The sequence below is a fragment of the Oncorhynchus kisutch genome, linkage group LG13 (genome assembly GCF_002021735.2).
Source record: "Oncorhynchus kisutch isolate 150728-3 linkage group LG13, Okis_V2, whole genome shotgun sequence".
NCBI classification, from domain to species: Eukaryota; Metazoa; Chordata; class Actinopteri; order Salmoniformes; family Salmonidae; genus Oncorhynchus; species Oncorhynchus kisutch.
Window position 1 is genome coordinate 35091749 of NC_034186.2, and position 23940 is coordinate 35115688.

The 23940-nt window shown below is 44.1% G+C and overlaps 2 protein-coding genes across 6 annotated transcripts in view; one reads left to right on the forward strand and one right to left on the reverse strand.

Annotated features, from left to right (window-relative positions):
- The window catches only part of LOC109902970 (transducin-like enhancer protein 4), an 83398-nt gene extending 68331 nt beyond the window's left edge, over positions 1-15067 (forward strand). Inside the window, 3 exon segments of the mRNA XM_031786096.1 lie at positions 3201-3351; positions 3670-3746; positions 13291-15067. Of these exon segments, the coding sequence (XP_031641956.1) occupies positions 3201-3351; positions 3670-3746; positions 13291-13398 (336 nt within the window). The 3' untranslated portion in view covers positions 13399-15067.
- Positions 15068-15154: 87 nt separating this feature from the next.
- The window catches only part of LOC109902528 (transducin-like enhancer protein 1), a 41658-nt gene continuing 32872 nt past the window's right edge, over positions 15155-23940 (reverse strand). For all 5 annotated transcript variants that reach the window (XM_031786100.1, XM_031786098.1, XM_031786099.1 and 2 more), the window contains exons 13-20: positions 22525-22709; positions 22197-22276; positions 21503-21752; positions 20816-21063; positions 19484-19631; positions 17432-17582; positions 17156-17232; positions 15155-16946 (exon numbers count right to left, since the gene is read on the reverse strand). In XM_031786100.1, the coding sequence (XP_031641960.1) occupies positions 16839-16946; positions 17156-17232; positions 17432-17582; positions 19484-19631; positions 20816-21063; positions 21503-21752; positions 22197-22276; positions 22525-22709 (1247 nt within the window). In that variant the 3' untranslated portion in view covers positions 15155-16838. The remainder of the gene's footprint in view (positions 16947-17155; positions 17233-17431; positions 17583-19483; positions 19632-20815; positions 21064-21502; positions 21753-22196; positions 22277-22524; positions 22710-23940) is intronic.

The window sequence follows — 23940 nt, forward strand, 5'->3', positions numbered from 1 at the left end:
CGACAGTGGCGGACAAACATCTGGGCAGAGGGTACACTGACCTCCTGATCTGGTTCAGCACACACAGCATGCGGTGACGAAGGCAGAGACGTCAGGGACCATTGTTGGACACCAGAAACGTTGTCGAAGGCAGGCTAGTGTACGATGGGACCCTGGATGACAGTTCAGCCTGAAGGAATGAGTCCATTCCAGGACCCGGGACCAGACTGGGTTAGGGACAAACAACCGGTTAGCCAGGCCCCCTTCAGGTCCAGGTTGGGAACGTTGCGCCTTGTGAACCAGGTTGACAATACCCACAGTGGCAGCAAGGCATGAGGTAGGGAGAATGATTTTGGAAGTCGAGGGTGTAGCAGAAGAACTGTATAGGCGGGAGAGAGCATCAGGCTTCACATTTTTAGACCCAAGATGGTAGGAAATGGTAAAGTTGAATCTGGTAAACAGGAGGGCCCACTGGGCCTGCCTTGAGTTGAAGCTCTTTGCTGTACGGAGATATTCCAAGTTATGGTTGGTCCAGACCAGGAATGGCTGTTCTGCTCCTTCCAGCCAGTGACACCACTCCTCCAATGACATCTTCACCGCCAGGAGTTCTCAGTTGCCAACATTGTAGTTCCTCTCAGCAGGATTGAGACGATAGGACAGGAAGGCACAGGGATGAAGCTTCTGGTCCTGGGCAGATCTCTGGGACAGGATGGCCCCCACTCCACTGTGCAGGTGATGAAAATTAGGGAACTCCCAGTCTGACTCACCATAGTACTGGTACCCACTAGAGACAAGGGTTTCCTAATAGGGCAGGTAGCTATGAAGTGTCCTGCCCCTCCACAGCACAGACAACAGGTATTATTCATCCTCCGTGAGTGCTCCCAAACTGATAGCCTAGTTCTTCCCAAATGCATAGGCTCAGGAGTATCCAACTCACCCGTCGTAGATTCACGACAGAGCTCGGGTGACTTCGACTCCTCTCGGAAGAGCTTCTTTCGGAAACTTCCGGATTCCATAGGAGGTGAACGCGCCATATCGGGTGCACAAATGTGCCAGAGACCAGACCTCCTCTCACTCCTTAACCATTATAATGGTTATAATGGTTAAGGCGATAAGAGAGGCGAGGTCCATCGGCAGTCCCCAAGCAGCTGGCTCATCCTTTACCTCCCCAGATAGTTTGTAGAGAAAAGTATTGAAAAGAGACTGGATTCTAGGCACTATTGGCGGCCAATGTGCGAAAGTCCACTATGTAGTCTGCCACATTATGGGAGTTTTGACGTAAGTCAAGGAGTTTGCTGGCCGCCTTTCTCCCGGATACCGGAAACTTCTCACCTCTGCCATGAATTCCTCCAAATGACCGCAAATGGCAGATTGTTGTTCTCAAACTACCGTAGCCAAGGAGAGCGCACTACATGACTACATTAGCGTAATTATACATGCTATCTTCGATCAGTCTGAATAAAACGAAGATGTCTGTAGCTCAAAAATAAGTGAGCACTGAGAAAGAAAACCCCTGCAGGTACCAGGATTCCCCAAGTATCGCTCTGGAGGAGGTAAGCCGGGTTCACGGGGAGTCAGGATAGGCTGTACAAGCTCACCACAGATAGGGGAAAAATTACTGGGTGATTGGGGGGTTTTAGGAGGTGGCAGACAGTCTCTGAGCTAACCTCCTGATTTGCTCCATTGTGGCATTCTGTCAAGGAACTGAGCCCTTCCAAAAGGCCCTGTAGCAACTCCTGATGTCTTCCAATGGTGGCTCCCTGCAGGGAGACAGCGTGGTGGAGCTGGTCCAAGTCTGCTGGGTCTGTCACAGACAGTTCGTACTATCAAGACACAAGGCGAGACCCAGATGCAGACACAGGAGGCAGATGGTTGGAGTCTTACAATGTTTATTAATCCAAAGGGGTAGGAAAGAGAATGGTCGTGGACAGGCAATAAGGTGAAAACCAGATCAGAGTCCAGGATGTACAGAGTGGCAGACAGGCTCGTGGTCAGGGCAGGCAGAATGGTCAGGCAGGCGGGTACAATGTCCAGAAATAGGCAAGGGTCAAAAGGGAGGAATAGAAAAAGGATAATGCAAAAAGCAGGACAACGGGAAATACACTGGTTGACATGGAAACATACAAGACAAACTGGCACCGAGAGACAGGAAACACAGGGATAAATACACTGATGAAAATAAGCGACACCTGGAGGGGGGTGGAGACAATCTCACGGACAGGTGATACAGATCAGGGTCAAAACATGTTGATACAACATTAGCTAAAATGGGGAGAAGTCTGTCCCTAATAAAGCATTACACTGCCTTTTTAACAACACTATCAACAAGGCAGGTCCTACAGGCTCTAGTTTTGTCACACCTGGACTACGGTTTGCAACTGCACATGGGTAAAATATCATACTTTTTGGAGAAATGTCCTCTGATCTGATGAAACAAAAATAGAACTGTTTGGCCATAATGACCATCATTGTGTTTGGAGGGAAAAGGGGGAGGCTTACAAGCCGAAGAACACCATCCCAACCGTGAAGCACGCGGGTGGCAGCATCATGTTTTGGGGGTGCTTTGCTGCAGGGGGGACTGGTGCACTTCACAAAATAAATGTCATAAGGACAACAAAATCAAGGTATTGGAGTGGCCATGACCTCAATCCTATAGAAAATGTGTGGGCATAACTGAAAAAGCGTGTGCGAGCAAGGAGGCCTACAAACCTGACTCAGTTACACCAGCGAGGAAGGAATGGGCCAAAATTCCCCAACTTATTGTGGGAAGTTTGTGGAAGGCTACCCGAAACGTTTGACCCAAGTTAAACAATTTAAAGGCAATGCTACCAAATGCTAATTGTGTGTATGTAAACTTCTGACCCACTGGGAATGTGATCAAAGAAATAAAAGCTGAAATATATAATCCTCTCTGCTTCATTCTGACATTTCACATTCTTAAAATGAGGATTGTAACTGACCTAAGCCAGGGAATTTTTATGAGGATTTTATCAGGAATTGTGAAAAACTGAGTTTAAATGTATTTGGCTAAGGTGTATGTAAACTTCCGACTTCAACTGTATATAACCGCCTTAATGTTTCTGGACCCCAGGAAGAATAATAAATACATCACACATGATGATGCTGCTGAGGATCTTTGTCAGATGAGCTCCGTTCACTCGTGTAATGAACTTTCTCTTCTTTTCTCCAACACTCTCTCCTACCTCCCTCCCTCCCTCCAGATCTTCTCTCTGGGCTACTGTCCTACAGGAGAGTGGCTGGCAGTGGGCATGGAGAGCAGTAATGTAGAAGTGCTGCACGTCTCCAAACCAGACAAGTATCAGCTGCACCTCCACGAGAGCTGTGTGCTCTCACTCAAGTTCGCCTCGTGTGGTACGTACAAGCTCACAACTCTGCCACACTCACACACATTCTCCTAACTTTTATACTTATGCTAATGAGATGTGTAGTCCATATGTCTGCTGAGCCCAAGTGTAATGTTGTGTGTTTGTGTGTTTGCTTGCGTTTGCGCACGTGTGTGTGTGTGTGTGTGTGTGTGTGTGTGTGTCTGTGTGTGTGTGTGTGTGTGTGTGTGTGTGTGTGTGTGTGTGTGTGTGTGTGTGTGTGTGTGTGTGTGTGTGTGTGTGTGTGTGTGTGTGTGTGTGTGTGTGTGTGTGTGTGTGTGTGTGTGTGTGCATGCATGTGTTTCAGGCAAGTGGTTTGTGAGTACAGGGAAGGACAATCTGCTGAATGCGTGGAGGACGCCATATGGAGCCAGTATTTTCCAGGTGAAAAATACACACACTCAAAATGTTACCACCTTTACTTCACACACAGAGATGCATACAAATCTCTCCCTCGCCCTCCATTTGGCAAATCTAATCATAATCCTATCCTTCTGATTACTGCTTACAAGCAAAAACGAAAGCAGGTAGTACCAGTGACTCGCTCATTACGGAAGTGGTCAGATGACGCGGATGCTATGCTACAGGACTGTTTTGCTAGCACAGACTGGAATATGTTCCAGGATTCATATAATGGCATTGAGGAGTATACCACCTCAGTCACCGGCTTCATCAATAAGTGATCGATGACATCGTCCCCACAGTGACCGTACGTACATACCCCAACCAGAAGCCATGGATTACAGGCAACATCTACACCGAGCTAAAGGCTAGAGCTTCTGCTTTCAAGGAGCAAGACTCTAATCTGTACACTTATAAGAAATACCTACCCTATGCCCTCAGACAAACCATCAATCAGGCAACGCATCAATACAGGGCTAAGATTGAATCCTACTACACCGGCTCTAATGCTCGTCGGATGTGGTAGGTCTTGCAAACTATTATGGACTACAAAGGAAAACCCAGCCGCGAGCTGCCCAGTGACACAACCCTACCAGACAAGCTAAATGCCTTTTATGCTCGTTTCGAGGCAAGCAAAACTGAGGCATGCATGAGAGCACCAGCTGTTCTGTACAACTGTGTGATTACACTTTCCGTAGCCGATGTGAGAAAAGCCGCAGGGCCAGACGTATTATCAGGACATGTATTCAAAGCATGTGCGGAACAACTGGAAAGTGTCTTCACTGAAATGTTCAACCTCTCCCTGACCCAGTCTGTAATACCTACATGTTTCAAGCAGACCACCATAGTCCCTGTGCCCAAAAAAGCGAAGGCAACCTGCCTAAATTATTACCGCCCATAGCACTCACGTCGGTAGCCATGAAGTGCTTTGAAAGGCTGGTCATGGCTCACATCAACACCATCATGCCGGAAACCCTAGACCCACTCCAATTCGCATACGAACCCAACAGATCCACAGATGACGCAATCTCAATCACACTCCACACTGCCCGTTCCCACCTGGGCAAAAGGAACACCTATGTGAGAATGCTGTTCATTGACTACAGCTCAGCGTTCAACACCATAGTGCCTGCAAAGCTCATCACTATGCTAAGCACCCTGGGACTAAACACCTCCCTCTGCAACTGGATCCTGGACTTCCTGATAGGCCGCCCTTAGTTGGTATGGGTAGGCAACAACACATCTGCCATGCTGATCCTCAACACTGAGGTCCCTCAGGGGTGCGTGCTCAGTTCCCTCCTGTACTCCCTGTTTGCCCACGACTGTGTGGCCAAGCGCGACTCCAACACCATCATTAAGTTTTCTGACGACACAACAGTGGTAGGCCTGATCACCGACAACGATGAGACAGCCTATAGGGAGGAGGTCAGAGACCTCTCAGTGTGGTGTCAGGACAAGAACCTCTCCCTCAATGTGACCAAGACAAAGGAGATGATTGTGGACTATAGGAAAAGGAGGGCCGAACAAGCCCCCATTAACATTGATGGTGCTGTGGTGGAGCAGGTTGAGAGTTTCAAGTTATTTGGTGTCTACACCACCAACAAACTATCATGGTCCAAACACACCAAGACAGTTGTGAAAAGGGCACGACAACACCTTTTCCCCCTTAAGAGACTGAAAAGATTTGGCATGGGTCCCCAGATCTTCAAAAAGTTATACAGTTGCACCATCGAGAGCATCCTGACCGGTTACATCACGCCTGGTATGGCAACTGCTCGGCATCTGACCATAAGGCGCTACAGAGGCAGTGCGTATGGCCCAGTACATCACTAGGGCCAAGCTTCCTGCCATCCAGGACCAATATACAGTTGAAGTCAGAAGTTTAGATACACTTAGGTTGGAATCATTCAAATACATTTTTCAACCACTCCACACATTTCTTGTTATTATCAAACTATAGTTTTGGCAAGTCGATTACTTTGTGCATGACACAAGTAATTTTTCCAACAATTGTTTACAGACAGATTATTTCACTTAGAATTCATTGTATCATAATTCCAGTGGGTCAGACGTTTACATACACTAAGTTGACTGTGCCTTTAAACAGCTTGGAAAATTCCAGAAAATGCTGTCATGGCTTTAGAAGCTTCTGATAAGCTAATTGACATAATTTGAGTCAATTGGAGGTGTACCCGTGTATGTTTTTCAAATGGACAATGACCTCAAGCATACTTCCAAAGTTGTGGAAAGATGGCTTAGGGACAAAAAAATGAAAAGGTATTGGTGAGGCCATCACAAAGCCCTGACCTCAATCCTATAGAAAATATGTGGGCATAACTGAAAAAGCGTGTGCAAGCAATGAGGCCTACAAACCTGACAAACCAGCTCTGTCAGGAGGAATGGGCCAAAATTCTCCCAACTTATTGTGGGAAGCTTGTGGAGGGTTACCCGAAACGTTTAACCCAAGTTAAACAATTTAAAGGCAATGCTACCAAATACTAATTGAGTGTATGTAAACTTCTGACCCACTGGGAATGTGATGAAAGAAATAAAATATTAAATAAATCATTCTCTCTACTATTATTCTGACATTTCACATTCTTAAAATAAAGTGGTGATCATAACTGACCTAAGACAGGACATTTTTACTAGGATTAAATGTCAGGAATTGCGAAAAACTGAGTTTAAATGTATTTGGCTAAGGTGTATGTCAATTTCCGACTTCAACTGTACTAGGCGGTGTCAGATGAAGACTCCAGTCACTCAAGTCATAGACTGTTCTCTCTGCTACCGCATGGCAAGCGGTACCGGAGCGCCAGGACTCAGTCCAAAAGGCTCCTTAACAGCTTCTACCCCCAAGTCATTATACTGCTGAAAAATGTCCGCCCCGCCCCGCCACCTTGTTTTTAGGCTGCTGCTACTCGCTGCTTATTATCGATGCATAGTCACTTTACCCCTACCTACATGTACAAAATACCTTTTTTACTTTAGTTTATTTGGTAAATATTTTTTAAACTCTATTTATTGAACTGCATTATTGGTTAAGGGCTTAAGGGCGTGTAAGCATTTTACGGTAGGGTCTACAGATTCAGACTTAGGAAATGTACAGCTTTCCTACGCACACCTTTCCTACGCACACCTTTCCTACGCACACCTTTCCTACGCACACCATTCCTACGCACACCTTTCCTACGCACACCTTTCCTACGCTTACCTTTCCTACGCACACCATTCCTACGCACACCTTTCCTACGCACACCTTTCCTACGCACACCTTTCCTACGCACACCTTTCCTACGCACACCTTTCCTACGCACACCTTTCCTACGCACACCTTTCCTACACACTTCTCAGTAGTTGGTATTCAGACTTACCTTATGAAGGTGCATAGCAGGCTTTGCAGGTATGGTTCCCTTGTGCGCACATAATAAATTGAATTCAACTGCTGAAAATCCTGCCACTTGCTGGCCAACAGAATTTCTCGTGGACTTTTCATTCAATATGGTTTTCAGTACATTTATCTAAAGCAGTGGTTTGATTCATCCTGAATGTTGCCATGTTCAATTGTTCAATCCATGAAATATTGGAACGTGAGAAAAGTGTTGACCAGTAGTCCTGTAAATCTACTATAATAATCCTCACTAATCATGTCACTGTGATGACAACGTTCCAGTTGTCGTGAACTGTGCACCAGGCTCCAGGTTTAAACTGCTACGTATGGTGTGCATTCCATAATGATCCAAATAGGTTACATGTTCCAAATAATTGCCCAACATGGAATACAGCCTAATACAGTATGATCCACTATTGCTAGTGATCCTCAGGAACCAAAACACAAACATCGCAGAGGAAAAAAAGGTAAACTAACAATGGAATGGAATGATGCAACATTTAAGGAAACTAACACTAAAGTGACAGTTATAAATGTATTTGAGGATAACTGACTGTGGCTACCAATTGTGGCTAATATTTACACGATAAAAATGGTAAAACATACACTGAAAAGTCTGGACATATAATTCAAACATTCTAGAACTCATAAAAACAACTCAATAGGTTTGGACCTATACTGTTATTTGAGCATGGCTACAGAAGTTTATAGCTTGGGTCTCCACATTTCATATATGCAAGTTATAAGGACAGCGTTTCATAAACTTCACTGTAGAAAAGGTGATATGTTGACATGCTTCAGTTTGCTGCCATGTGACTGGTCTCACATTTGTCTCCAGTGATCATAAGGTAAAATAGACATAAATCAATTACCCTTTATATTTACAATCCCCTTATCTAAATGGCTTAATAATTTACCTAGCTCTCATCAATAGCACTTATCAATTTGTAAATTACCGTGCATGGAGAATGGTGTTATTTCCATCGGGAAAAGAAAGTAGATGTTGTTCCACTTGGAACTGACCGGTTGCTCGACCTTATTCATTGTTTCATCGTGCGTAAAGCAGGTCAAATTATGAGTGAATTAATTAAAGGTCAGCATACGGTGTATCCGCCACACTTTCATTTCTTTGATCTCCACCCAAAACAAATTGCGGGTGAATAGCATACTATTCTCATGCTTAAATTCAAGGTCAGAATACGAGTAAAAAAGAAAGATGCATAAAAAGGGAATTACGTTACATTTACACGCACTCGGGTCAAAATTCCCCGCAAAGGAAATGCATTGTGCATTTCTAGAATATACATTTTTAGCCAAGGCTGTTGTAGGCTGTGTCTGTGCTGGGTATATATATAAGTGTGATGATGAGTTACAGGAAGGGATGGGCTGTTTAAAGGGGGAGAGATGTGTCTTTGTGGGAGGGAGGCAGTATGGCTGTCATCTTGCTGTTTGCTAGACTAGTGCAGAGAGAGGAGTAATCTGCAGCCTTGGCGGTTAGTGTCTCCCTAGGGCTCTGAAATGCACAGAGGCTATCTGCTTTGTTATCCAAATGCCAAATGCCTCTCAGCCCCCCCCCCCCCCCCGGATCCTGCTTCCCCCCTCTCTCTCTCTGTCTCACACACTGTTAATCTGCTGCTTTCTCTCTCAATTTCCTTCTTTTACTCCCCTGATTCATCTCTCTCTTTCACATGTACACACACACCTCCCCTTTCTCCCTCCATTTACTCTCACTCACCACTACCTCATCCTTTGTACCTCTCCCTCCTCCCTGTTTCTGTCTCTGTAGTGTGAGTGTGTCTGTCAGTCAAAATGGCTTCTCTCACCAGTGGCCTGCTGATTGACAGCCCTGGTGATATGAACCTGTGATGTGGAGTAGGGAGGAAGGGAGGGATTAGGATGAGGTTCAGAGAGGAGGGAAGGGGGAGGAGGGAGAAATACTATAGAGGTTCAGAGGAGGGATGGGTTGCGAGAGGAGGGTGAGGAAAGAGAGCGGTTGAGAGAGGAGCAGGTCTCGAAAACCATCTGGGGCCAGGATATGAGGTCTGATGCAGACAGAGGCTGAGCCTGGTGGAGACGGACAGAATGGAGGTAGAAGGGCTTGTTTATTCAGGTAATGTTGAGAGAGTCAGAGAGTCAGCCCCTGTGTTTCTGTGGTGCTGAAAGCTGTGATTAGTAATGCTGAGAGTACAGCTGAACCACGTAGGTTAAGAACCTGGGGAGACACACCACTCTGCCTGTCAGACATGAAGAAGAAATGTTACACGCACCATTGTCTGTTATGAAACTTTGTGGAGCAATTACCATTACTGGGATGATCTAAAACCCTTTTAATGACTTGGTAATTTTCTCAAAAGTAGAGAATGGTTCCATCAGAAATACCATAATAGATTGACTATACCGATTTATTGTGTAAAAAAAAGAGTATATTTTGTGCCCTGTTTTGATTCAGTGAATACATCTACACCCGAACTAGTGAGATATACATGGAGGAGACTTAATCAAGCTACTACTTTCTTGCCTATTTCTCTCTTGCATCAAAGGTGAAAAAAGTTTTAATAGGAGACAGAATGCGATTGGATCATCATCTAATTTGCCTTCACATAACTCTTATAGAATTTCCATATGGACTGGGATATTGGAAATGTAACCAAAGTTTACTGGAGGACAATTTATTTTTAACTAAGCAAAATAATGTATAACTGATTTTTCCAGTACAATATTGGTTCAGCAAATCCCCTTATTGTTTGGGATACCTTTAAATGTACCTTCAGAGGTCATTCAATTCAATATTCATCAATAATAAAAAATCAGTTTCTGGCTAAAAAGACAAGATTAACAAGGGAAATACATGTACTAATAGTACAGGTAGATAGCAATAAAAACAATACTACAGAGATACAAAATAAGTTAGAGGAAAAACATAAAGAACTGGAGGAACTTATTCAAGAACAATCGAATGTAATCTATTACAAAAATAAAGCAAACTGGATGGAATGTGGAGAAAAATGCATCAAATTCTTCCTGAATCTCCAACACAGGAACGCTGACAAAAAGAATGTGCAGAAACTCGTTACTGAAGATGGAGTCATCTATGATTCTCCTAATTATATTTTAAAAGAGGAAGCTAAATACTTTAAGCAGATGTTCTCTTTTCCATCTCATCCTCACCCACTGAATGACGATTACTGTAAGGAATTCTTAAAAAAAATATATATATATTTTTTTTTTAATTAACAAATGTACAGAAAGATCAGTGCGAAGGCCAAATTACAGAGGAATAACTTTTAGAGGCTATTAAATCCTTTCCGTCTGGAAAAACCACAGGGCTTGATGGCACACTGGTAGAGGTATATCAAGCCTTTTTTGATGTACTCAAAGCTCCATTGTTAGCTTGATTTAACTACTCCTATAGAAATGGTAGTCTGTCAGGTACTCAGCAGGAAGGTCTGATTTCACTATTATTAAAACAAGACTCAGATGCCAAATATAAAGATCCAGTCTATCTTAAAAACTGGAGGCCTCTTACACTTCAATGTTGTGATGCAAAAATACTAACAAAATGCATAGCACTCTGAATTAAAAAGGTTTTACCAGGTATTGTTCATCCTGATCAGACAGGTTTTTATCATGGACGATACATTGGAGATAATATACGGCAAGTACGATAAATAATAGAAGATCATGAAACAGGCCTTTGATAAAAGTAAAGACTGGATTTTATTTATAAAAGCCTGGATTTTTTCAATTTCAGTGATTCTCTTATAAAATGGGTAAAGGTAATGTAAAGCAACCTCAGGTGTAAAATAATAAATAGCGGCTACTTCTCAGAGAGTTTTGAATTGTCAAGAGGAGTAAAACAAGGGTGTCTGCTGTCAACATATCTATTTGTTATTGCCATTGAAAGGCTAGCTATAAAAATCAGATCAAATAACAACATTAGAGGATTAGAAATCCAAGGCTTAAAAACAGATGTGTCCGTGTATGTCGATGACTCAAGTTTTATATTAAGTCCGCAAGCTAGATCCCTGCAATGTCTCATTAAAGATCTAGATAACTTTTCTGGACTAAAGGCTAATTATGATAAGTGTACAATATTCCATATTGGAACTTTTACATTGCCATGCAGTTTACCTATAAAATGGGCTGATGGTGAAGTAGACATACTTGGTATTCATATCACAAAATATATAAATGAGGTCTCCACAATGAATTTCAATAGAAAACTTGTAAAAATAGACAAGACTCTGCAACCATGGAGAGGTCTATTTATGGAAAAATTTCCTGATTAACTCCTTAGTCATATCTCAGTTTACTCACTTATCTCTCTTTTTCAAACAAGCATTGCAGAGCTGGCTTCAATTTCAATTTCCTCCCCCTGAAAAGATAGAACAAATGTTACAACAAATATTATCAACCGAATGTGCTGATTAATAAAATGTATGTATGGAAAAGATGTTTGAAAATAGTATTTTGTTTTAAAATTATTTAGTAAATCGGAATGGTAGAGTTGTCTTTCATGGAGTTATCAGAATTGTATGGGAAGGTCTGCTCAATCCAAGATTACAACCAATTGATTACAGCATTACCCCAAAAATGGACTCCTAAGTTGCACAGTGGTCTAAGGCACTGCATCTCAGTGCTAGAGGCATCACTACAGACCCTGGTTCGATTCCAGGCTCTATCACAACCGTCTCTGATTTGGAGTCCCATAAGGTGGCGCACAATTGGCCCAGTGTCGTTAGGATTTGGTTGGGGTAGGTTGTCATTGTAAATAAGAATTTGTTCTTAACTGACTTTCCTATTTAAATTAAGGTTACATTCTACCCAATATAAAGGATCAAACTGGCAGAGGAATGAAAATAGCATAAATAGGAAAGTATACCAGTTTAATTTGAGGACCAGGATGTTGACAGCTGCGCCATACAGATTGCAAAATAGTTGGGGTGAGATTTTCGATGTACCGATTCCATGCTACAGGGTGTATGAATTGATTTATAAAATGATTCAAGAATTTGTGTTTTTCATCTAAAATTATTATGTATAATTCTTGCCTCGAACAAAATGTTTAATATTTGGGGCATACAAGCATCACTGCTCTGCAGATTTTGATGCGAGGATACAGAATCAATAGACCATTTATTTTGGTATTGCCCTCAGGTAGCCTGTTTCTGGTCTCAGGTTCAGGAATGGCTGAAAATGCATAACATTGATCTAAAATTAACCCTAGAAATAGTATTGTTGTGAGATCTGGAGAGACCGAATCAGTCAATTACTAATATACTAATACTCTTAGTAAAAGTATTTATCTTCAATTAAATTACATTTTCAATCTATGTTATACATCACAGCTGAAAGATATATCCAAGGAGGATGGCCAGCAGAGATAGGTGGGATGAGCTGAGGGACGCTGACGATCGAAGATACAAGTTTTTTTTAAATAAACTCTAGGCAGTCTCTTCTGCTGATGTGTGTGGGTCTGGTAGTGGTACTCTCTCTATTCTACTCTTTTCCTTTCGGCATGGTTAATACCTGCCTGGCGCCCGAACAAAATCTTTCTTTACCCCTCTCTAATAAATACCGCTACAAGATGACTGGTGTGATGTAGTTGTTGAGCGGCTTCACTGCAAGTATATTGTATGTTTTAAATATTCAATTAAAAAATTCAAAATAAATCTAGGTGGTAATACACACTAGTGTTATTAGGGCATTTTGAGCTATGAGGAGACAACTCTATTGTGGACGAACATGGAGACATGAGATGTGAGTGGTGAAAGAGTTTCCTGAGTAGAGCAGGGATATGTGGTGCCATGTGGGACCCTCGGGGAGATCTCTCCTCATCACTGTCACTCAACTACCACTACGGAAAAATTGGTGGAAGTGTGTTTCTTCCCAGACCGATGTGTGTTCCTGAGTAAACACTGAACCTCTCCTTCTGTCTCATACTGTCTGTGACTCCTTAGTCTCAGTCTCCGTCTCTGTTTAGACTCAGTTTCACGTAGCTAAGTGGAGGTGTGTAACTGGAGTGTTATTACACCTACTAACCAGGCTCTGGCAGGTCCACCTCTAATTTTAACAGTGTTCATGGATGAGTCACTGATTTTTAACACCTTTTTTCTCTGTCTCTCCCTCTCTCAGTCCAAGGAGTCCTCATCGGTCCTGAGTTGTGACGTGTCACCAGATGATAAGTACATAGTGACCGGCTCTGGAGACAAGAAGGCCACCGTGTATGAGGTGGTCTACTGAGAACAGGAAATAAGGGGGGTGAGGGATTTTCAGAGGGGTGGGGGGGCTTGGCTGGGTGGGGAGTAGGTGGGACCTACTCAAGGCCTACAGCAGGGCAGGTGGGGGCAACCATGGCTCTTTTGTACAGAAGCAATGCTTTCTGGCTCCAGCTCTCAAATGACCCTACTACAACAGCCCCCCCCCTCCCAATCTCAGCTAGCTCCTCATTCCTGCACCCATTTAAGCCTGAGAATGAGGCGGGATAGAAAGAGAGAGCAAGAGAAGGCAGAGAGATAAAGAGCAAGGTAGAGGGAGCGTGAGAGGGCTACAGATAACGAGAGAAGGAAGGAAGGGGGAGAGGAGGAGGGTAATTAGTGCCGTTTCCTGATTAAGAGCTCAGCGGAAGGGAAACCCCAGAGGAGTGTGCCACTCTGGGAGCTGCAGCGAGGAGCACAGATACCAGACAATCGATTCATTAGTCAGACAGTGGAACCCTTAATGAGGCCAACACCGCGCCACAGCTCCCCAGCCAGGGGTGTCAGGAGTGGCAAGCTAGCACCCTGAGCCGGCTTGGACTGGGCCGTGCTGGAGCTCTGTCCCAGAGATATACCCAAAACACAGAGATAGACACACTCACACAGCCTCGCACCCAATTAAGTATTAATAGTAGCGCTCCCAGTCTCACTCCCCTAATATCTATTTTATTTTTGTCTCACAAAAGCAGCGCTTAATGAGCAGAGTCAATCTGAGTCTCAGCGGGCCCCTGTGCCACAAACACTGAACAGACGAGAGCAACACTGCGCTGTTCATCTTAATACTTACCAATAGATTAGAAATTATCTCCTGAGACTGCTCACTGCTTAATGCTCATTTAATTTCCCTGTATTATACGACATGCTCCAATGTGTGGCAAATAAGGAAATTATATTATGTATATTGCAAAACCCTGCTTCGATAGATGTGTCAAAAAAAATGTTTAAGTCATGCTCAAGCTACGTTTCAGTAGTGGTTGCTTTGTTTTAAGAGGCTATGGTTGCCTACACCTGTACTCTGGCCTTTGAGAGCAAGAGGGATACACTCCATGACCAAGTGGAAAATATATTTGTATTTTTATTTACTTTTTAATTTTTTAAAATTCTGATGTCCTTCTCCTTGGTGATGGTGATAGGCAGTGGACTCCACTACCCTTTCACAACAAGGGCCCTGAAACTGGCCTTCCATTTTGGGGAAGGCTTCTTCTGATTCCTGTTTTTGTTCCTGTTTCAAGCAGAAGTGATAACTGTACTTTAGTATGTTTTCAGTCAGTGTGTAATGCAATTTCAGTGTTTGTTAAGTCTGTCAGTATAAGAGCAGCAGGTGTTGGGTCATTTTGTCGCCATGTTTGGGGAAAGGTGGAGACTGTGGGAAGTGTACAGTATAAGATGCCTGCCTCCCCCTTCCTCCCTCCCCCACCCTCTCAATGCCTGTCAGCCATAGACAGGCTCCCTCTCCGCTCACTGTCAGTAAAACCATATCCGCTGCCTATGCTTTCGCTGTTCCTACAGTGAATTACTTTTAAGTTTTAAAAGCTGTTCTTTTTAAAAGTGAAGGAACTTTTAAATGCTCTGTGTTTACCTTCCTGATGCATTTTCAATGTCGTTGTAAAAGAAATGAGAAAAAAAAAATTAAAAAGCTGTGTTAATCTTTTAAGTGCCAGTATCCGTTTGAGTGTTTCTTCTTGAATGCAGTTTTGAATGTTGAAGACATGCAGTGCAGTATGAACTAGGAAAACACCATGAACCATACAAAATAGTTTATTAGTCTCATTACATCACCCACATCAATGGGCTAGTTCATTTTGCATGGCCCGGAGCCTCAGGTGGGTGGAGAGTTCACTTAAGGACCAATGGAACTCTGTACACCCAGGGCACAGGGCCATGCTAAATGAACTCTCCCACTCCCCCAGACCATCCCACCCACAGCACTCCCGGAGGTCTTTCACCTGCCCCACAGGTCCTTCCCTTGGCCACGCACTGGCTCCCCATCTTCCCCTTCTAGAGAATGTGGTAACATCCACCTCAATCATCCCATCATCACCAATTCCTCCAGGTAGATGTTGCCCATAGATCATTGTCTAGGCCCAGGCAACTTCATCCCACTCCTAATGAGAGTTCATTATAAGACATGGCCCTGGAGGGCCTCCATGACATCGCTATTATATGACATCTCTCAACATGTACACTCGTCAGACCATTCAGATTTACAGGGGTCACACAGTAGCTTTGAACACATTGCGTTATCATCCATCTGTACACAGGCAGAACTGCCCACTCCTGGACCATGTCCACCTTTGGATATGAGCCCTACTCATGGTTGAGGCTGTTCTGAGCAGAGCTACACGATATAGAGTACACCGGGTGTGTATATGGGGGGGGGGTTGAGAGGACACTGAAGTTAGAGGCAAGTCCTACTCGGCTCCAGTTTGGGACACAGGGAGACAATGACATTAAAAACCAGCAGACAGACCCATATCAAAACTCCCACTGAGCTGTGTGGCTGCAGAGATCTTACCCACCTTCCCAGACCGATCAGTCCTATGTGGTTAGTCACAGCCCTGCTTCTCTTGGGAATATGCAATTCAAATTAGATACTCAAAACTAAAAAGGAAATATCATACAAATTAAATCATACAATTCGTTTTTCAATAGTAGCACAATTTATTTCTCCCTGGCTCTAAGCAATTCCCACCTACGGTCTTTTTCTTGCCTTTAGAGCTTTATTTACAGTTCATATATATATACACAGAGTTCAAAGGTCACAATGTAGTAGTGAAAATACCTGTCTATGTACCCTACAAATACAATAGAAAACACTAATGTCGTTGTCGACTTGGAGTAAGTAGCCATTTCCCTGAAATCGCAGAATAGCTTGAACACGGACATTTTAGTTTCATATCCTGGGTAGTGGTATGTCCTTTCACCATGTATAATAATACAACCATATTGCTGCTGAATCTAACCCCCCTCCACACAGCCCTTACAAACCCTTATCTCCCTCGGCGCACACACACACACACACACACACACACACACACACACACACACACCATGGTCCTACTGCTCGTCAAGAACACAAAAGGCAACAAAAAAAAGATTTTCTTTTCGCACATTTTTTGTTTACTACAGAGGTTTCATTTTGTTAAAAACAGGAAAAAAGGTAACAAAAGGAGAGGAAAAGAACAGGTCTTTGGAAGAATCCCGCATTGTGTCGCTAGACTACCAGCTTTTTCTCAGAGCATTTTTTTTAAAGGTCAAAGTTCCAGAGATCTGACTTCGCCCTCATCTGAATCCTTTACAAACGTAAACAAAACAACAAAGTACAACGTGTGTCTCTGGTCTCCACGACACCCGCCACTCTCTTTACAGTCCTTGGGGCACCAAGGGAGCCTCGCCCCCACTTTATCCAATCAGAGCGCTCCTTCCTCAGTAGATAACTTCGTACACAGTGGCCTTCTTGTCACCGGAGCCCGTCACAATGAACTGGTCATCGGGGGAGATGTCACAGCTGAGCACCGAAGACGACTCCTTTGACTTGAGAAACAAAAAGAAAGGAGACCAGTTACACCCACTGACAGAGATACTGTATTGCACTTACATTACACTTTCAAAACAAAGTGGTTTATATAATCCTGATATAGTAACTACTGAGCTAAAGACAAAGAGTATAAATGGCTTAAATAACAACAAATGCACTTGAAATATACTCTTAGCATTTCTCTAGAGAGAGTCAAATCCCAGACCTGGAATATGCTTGATCCATAGGGTGTCCGCCATGCGTTCAGGAGGTTATCTTTGCCTGTGCTCACAAACCATTTACCTGCAGAACCAAAGAGACACACAAAGGGAGATGAAAACTCAGGGCAGAGGAGATGTAGCATGACAGAGGGATTGCTAGTCGGTCGAATACAGGGAGAAAGAAAGGGACTGGTGCCGTGTGAGTCATTTCAGGATAGTTTTGTCCTTAAGATTACGCAAGAAAACATTTGAATGGAACAATTAAGGAGTGTGGCACGTACCACAGTAGGCGAACTTGAGTGAGAGCACACAGCTCTCGTGGAGGTGCAGCTGATACTTGTCTGGTTTGGAGACGTGCAGCACTTCTACATTACTGCTCTCCATGCCCACTGCCAGCCACTCTCCTGTAGGACAGTAGCCCAGAGAGAAGATCTGGAGGGAGGGAATGGAACAAAGAGAGAAAGCTGATTACACATCTGACAAAGATCATCATCATGTGTGAAGTGATACAGAGAGGAGTGACAGGCCAGTGAAATACAGTACAGGGCCGTATCCACAAAGCGTCTCAGAGAAAGTCCTAGGAATCCTGTTAAAACCTGTTTGAAGACTAAAAACACTCCCAGCTCAGAGTAGGTTTTAGGATGATGTTAAGACACTGCTCAGACAGACTCCAAGAGACAGGAGTGAAATCTAAACGTAAACGTTTCTCAGCTGGTAATCACAACAGTTTGAGGTACCGCAAAGGAAAGATAGTGATGACGCTCAATAACACTGTTGCAAATGGGGAATAACTAAATTGCGATGAGGCATCATGGCCAGGTGTGAACTCCACAGCACGTTTCAGACAACCACGTGAATGTGACTGTTGCAATGGTCAAACGTTTGATAGAATTTTCACCGGACACCATCACTTTGCCTACTCTTAATTCTTGCTTAATATATTTGCGTGCATAACCTTTGTTTAACCAATTGAGGGTTGTTAAGTGTAATATTGATATATCAACAAACTCATCGCCCCTATTTAACAGCTAATAAATCGCTGTGGCACAGTTGGCATCAAGTCACTTGCCGATAATGTTGCATACGTTTGAAAGGTCTATAATTTCCATCGAAAACAATCTAAGTTAACATAGGCCCTAGATGGCTACAAAAATTAACAGCATGAAATTGCTTTCCATGGAGATAGCTTGAAATACCGTGATGTATGTAACATGATGAAAGAAAGACTTAAGTATTTAGGCATATGTGAAATAGGCCTCATGTGAAATCATTGTCAAAAGCGCAAGAGATAGGCCTACAGTTGCATGGAGGTCTAGATTTATGGATTGATCATATAGATATAAAAAAACAACATTCTTTCAACAATTCCAAAGTAATTGTAACTGGCGCAGGGATCATTGACTCACTGCCTTTATCTATTATCAAGACGCCTGCTGGTAAGTCTTAACTAGTCATGAGGTCCACTAAATATTTGTAGAATATTTTATTTAAAAAATGTATTGTCTTTTTTACATTTGTATTATTTTACCCTCCCCCCCCACCAATTTTGTGGTATCCAATTGGTAGTAGTTACAGTCTTGTCTCATCTCTGCAACTCCCGTACGGACTCGGGAGAGGCGAAAGTCGAGAGCCATGCGTCCTCCGAAACACAACCCAACCTAGCTGCACTGCTTCTTGACACAATGCACATCCAACCCGGAAGCCAGCAGCACCAATGTGTGAGAGGAAACACCGTACACCTGGCGACCTGGTCAGCGTGTACTGCGCCCGGCCCGCCACAGGAGTCATGAGACAAGGATATCCCTGCCGGCCAAACCCTCCCTAACCCGGACGACGCTGGGCCAATTGTGCGTCGTTCCATGGACCTCCCGATCGTGGCCGGCTGCGACAGAGCCTGGGCTCGAACCCAGAATATCTGGTGGCACAGCTAGCACTGCCTTAGACCACTGCGCCACCCGGTATTTTTATTATCATTTGTACATAAGTTCCAACGGAAACTTGAGCCAATCACTCTGAATCAGAATCATGTGCCTGGCCACATTGGTAGGTCAGGGAGCTGTTGTTGCTGTTTTTGTAGGGAGCTGCCTTGCTCAAGGACAGAATGACAGATTTTTCACCTTGTTGATTTGGGGATTCGAACTGGCAACCTTTCAGTTACTGGCCTAATGCTCTAACCACTAGGCTTCATGCATACACTTATGTGTAAAAATTAAAGCTATGAATAAAATGGCTCTTTTCTCACAGCAAAAAACATTGTACTCTGAGAAACAATGTGGCCATTGGCCCTGATCTAATCTCAGCTAGTCTCACAAGGTCTCCTTTGATGTCAGTACCTGTGAGGTGAAGTCGTGCTGCTGCAGCTGTCGTCCCTCTCTCAGGTCCCAGCAGCGTACTGTGTTGTCCAGCCCCCCCGTCCACAGTTTGGTCCCATCGTTGGAGATGTCAATACAGCTGGCCCCGTCAGTGTGACCCTGGAACTGCCTGGGTAGCATAAAGATCACATCAACACCTAGCCATTCAGAATTAATCCATAGTCTATAGCCGGGGTCTCACAACCTTCGCTAGCATGAGAGATACTTAAAAAAAAAAAAAAAGCTAGCTAGCTTTCATAGGCAGATTTTTCTCCTCTCCTCTCCCCTGCAACTTTTCCCCAGATCCTTAGCGTACAAGAAAAGGTAGTGCACTGTTTTCTGCCAATATACCAGGTAAAATAATGGTTAAACTGACAGATTTTTGTATTATGCTAATTACATTTCAGAAGGGGTTAATTAACAACACTAATCTGTGATTATTTCCCCAAATTATGTTTTATATTTCCCCAAATTATGTTATGTTTTCCCTGTTTTATTTTTCCTTGTTTTACACTCAAAATTACAATTGTTCATAGAGAAACAATGAAATTGGATTTTCTGAACATGAACACATTTAGATTGTTGCGTTTAATTCCCCTTTAATTGTGCATCTGGCCCTTTAATTGCACATCTAGCGAGTGAGGAATGTGCCGTCTAATGTGCCAGTCTAGCGATGGTTCTGTACTTCCGCTGCACATTTCATAGCAAAGTCTGCAATTAAAAAATAATGGATACAAATGATATACTTACTCACGATATACTTACTACTTTGCAGTTAACATTTAATTGAGACGGTTTTAGGGAAAGTATTTCTGTCAACAAACAAGACTTATCACATCAACTAGCTACACAGAGTGATAGACAAACGCACGCAACACAAACAGACAGGCAATATTGCTGGAAATGAATTGGCAGATATTGTGTTCGGTTTGGCTTTTTAAGCCAATAGTGATTAACGAGGGGTGGGATAATATCAATGTTGATTAGATAGTAGCTGGGAACTTGCGGTGTCTGATACTTGTGAGATTTGTTAATGACAGTTTGCAGTGGAACATGTGAAAATTGCCTGTGCTTTCAGAAGTGTTTGGTGAGCAACTCATAGGTGGGTTGCGAGCTACTGGTAGCTCACAATCAACTTGTTTGAGACCCCTGGTCTACAGCCTCCAATCCTGAGCTCTCCTCCCTCTCTCTCCTGCCCTACCCTCCCAATCTCCTCCTCTTACCTGATCAGTGTCTGGTTGTGCAGGTCACAAACCATGATGTTTCCCCCCTATACCCCTCCTAACCACCTCCTCCTCCTCCTCCTCCTCTTACCTAACCAGGGTCTGGTTGTGCAGGTCCCAGACTACAATGTTTCCGTCGCTGCAGCAGGAGAAGCAGACCTTGTTGTCAGGGGAGATGGCCAGAGCATAGCAGGCCGGAGCAGAAGACGTCAACTCCGCCTTGATGCGGGGAGTAGGTGTGGCCAAGTCCCAGATTGACAACGTGCTGGCCTCGCCTCCAACAATGAGGGTCCGCCCATCAGGGAGGAGCTTGCAGGAACGGATGTAGTTATCCCTATTCTGATTGGGTAACAGAGAAAAGAACTCCAGTAATTAAGGTGTGAAACATGGGACTGTGTGAAATGAGCAACATAAAATCCACAGCAGCAAAAATGAGTCCTCTCAGGAGTGTAACATCAGTAATGCAGCCTCAGCAGTACCACCAGGGGAAGAAATTACAACCCAGGAACATTGCCCTTCAACAAAACTATTTTATATGGACACTGGAGAGCATTAAAACAACTGCCTGTCTCGGTATACTTTTAACGTGACCAGTGTTTGAGTGTGTCCATCCTCTCGCTCTCCCCACCCCCTTCGTTGATCTTTGTCAGTGCATCTGTAGCTATCCATCTATGACCACTGTCAGTGTGTGTGTGTGTGTGTGTGTGTGTGTGTGTGTGTGTGTGTGTGTGTGTGTGTGTGTATGTGTGTATGTGTGTATGTGTGTCCGTCCACTCACCAGACAGTCGAGCTGGGCCATGGCACTCTTGCTGCCAGGCTGGCTGATGTCCCACACCTTGACACAGCCCTTGCCGCCGGTGTAGACGTGGCGTGTGGAGGTGCTGATGGTGACGGCACACACCACCTCTCCGTGGTTCAGAGTGTGGATCTGACGGGCATGTCGTGGGATGCCCGGGCCCAGCAGGGCATCCGGAGGGAAAGGAACTGGCTGCATCTGTCCATCCGCACTGACGTGGAAAGAGTAAGCACTGGAGAGAGGGAGAAGGGAGAGAATGGACAGAGTAAGCACTGGAGAGAGGGAGAAGGGAGAGAATGGACTGAGTAAGCACTGGAGAGAGAGAGAAGGGAGAGAATGGACAGAGTAAGCACTGGAGAGAGGGAGAAGGGAGAGAATGGAAAGAGTAAGCACTGGAGAGAGGGAGAAGGGAGAGAATGGACAGAGTAAGCACTGGAGAGAGGGAGAAGGGAGATAATGGACAGAGTAAGCACTGGAGAGAGGGAGAAGGAGAAGTATAGTTGTTACTTTACAAGGCTGAAGCTTGAGGTTAACCTCCAACTATAAAACCCTACAATAACAACAGAGGAATATGAAGACTGTTTAACAGAGAATAAGAGGGTGTGGTGACCGTATAGGAGGTTGTGGTGACCGTATAGGAGGTTGTGGTAGCAGAGGCAGAGAGAACAGTACTCACGGTTTTCCTGAGGCAGCAGACTGCAGGCTGGCGGGTAACCCTGGGACCCTCATGTGGGGGTGAGGAGACTCATAACCCACCTGGGGGACAGGGACAAAGAACATATGTTAGCTCAGGCATCTGACAGAGCAGTCACAAGTCAAACTCCCAGAAAGCCTTCTCAAAATCACATAGTAGATTTAGAATGTTTTCCCACAGTGAAGTATAACATTCCATAAGGAGATATAATTGGTGTATGAAGTCATGCAATTGGATGAACAATAAATATGTAATCAGTATGTGTATATATGAAAGCGCTTTCTTTCCCTCCACTTCATCACTCTCTCACCACTGCTGATCGTCCGTATCCAGCTGCTGCTGCAGAGCCATTCATCTGGGGGGAGACCAGGTGGAGCCCAGCCCCATAGGCTGCTGCTGCCCCCGCCAGTTCCCCATTCACCCCTGGAGGGGGCAGGCCAAACGCCCCGGGGGGGTACGCCCCCTGCACCGCCAGAGGATTCCTCAGACCTAGAGCTAATGGGAAGAACAGAAAGGGGGAGAGAAGAGAAGACGGAAGATAAGATTGTGAGAGAATCGATAAAGCAGCAAATGATCAAACTGTTCATAACCTTAGAAGGCTAGAATCCAACCAGTAGCTGATGTTTATCAAAATCAGATCAAATGATTTGTCACATGCTTCGTGAACAACAGGTGTAGACCAACAGTGAAATGCTTACTACCCAACAACGCAGGGAGAAAAATGTAACAATAGAAAAATAATAACACACAGAATAAACACAACAAATAATTAATTATAACGTAGCTATATACACAAGATACTGGTACCGAGTCGATGTGCAAGGGGTACGAGGTAATTGAGGTAGATATGTACATATAGGTAGGGGTAGAGTGACTAGGCAACAGGAGACAGACTTGGTGCATCGGTACCGCTTGCAGTGCGGTAGCAGAGAGAACAGTATGGATTGGGTGGCCTTGCTCTGCAATGACCGTAAAATTATACCGAACAAAAATAAACATGTAGAAGATTTTATTGAGTTACAGTTCATATAAGGAAATTGAAATAAATGAATTAGGCACTAATCAATGGATTTCACATGACTGGGCAGGGGTGCAGCCATGTGTGGACCTTGGAGGGCATAGGCCCACCCACTGGGGAGACAGGCCCAGCCAATCAGAATGAGTTTTCACCACAAAAGGGCATTATTACAGACATGTTGTGTTTATGTGTGTTTTTTGGGGCCTGCTCTATGTCAGGCTCTGTTGTAGTCATGTTTCTGACACCTTTATCAGAATCCCACAGTTCTTACCTTTATCACAGTACTAAGAATGTCTTCGTAGGGTTAATTTGAAAACAAAATGTACTTTGAGGGTAGTATACAATATTATGTGTTGTTTAAAAAAATGCCGCCAGAGGGCATCAGAGTTGAGGTTTAACAGCTGGCACAGAGGAGTTCCTGTGGCAGCTCTGATCCTCTATGCAGGGTTCCACATCAAGTAGGATCAAACACACACAGCTCAATGCCACAGAAGAGATCACCAGACCACTACTGCACTCTGCTGGCTAGTTTGCCACACTGCAGTGTGGAGCCACTAGACTACATAGAGAGATTCTGGGAGAAGAGTGATGCATTCCAATAGACTGAAGCAGCGTAATAATGAAACAGTTCAGTCACAGTCCTTCACCTCTCTTAATCTCGCCGTTTAAAGGTTCCCGCATAGCTCTCAACCCCACAGGCAGTAGGCA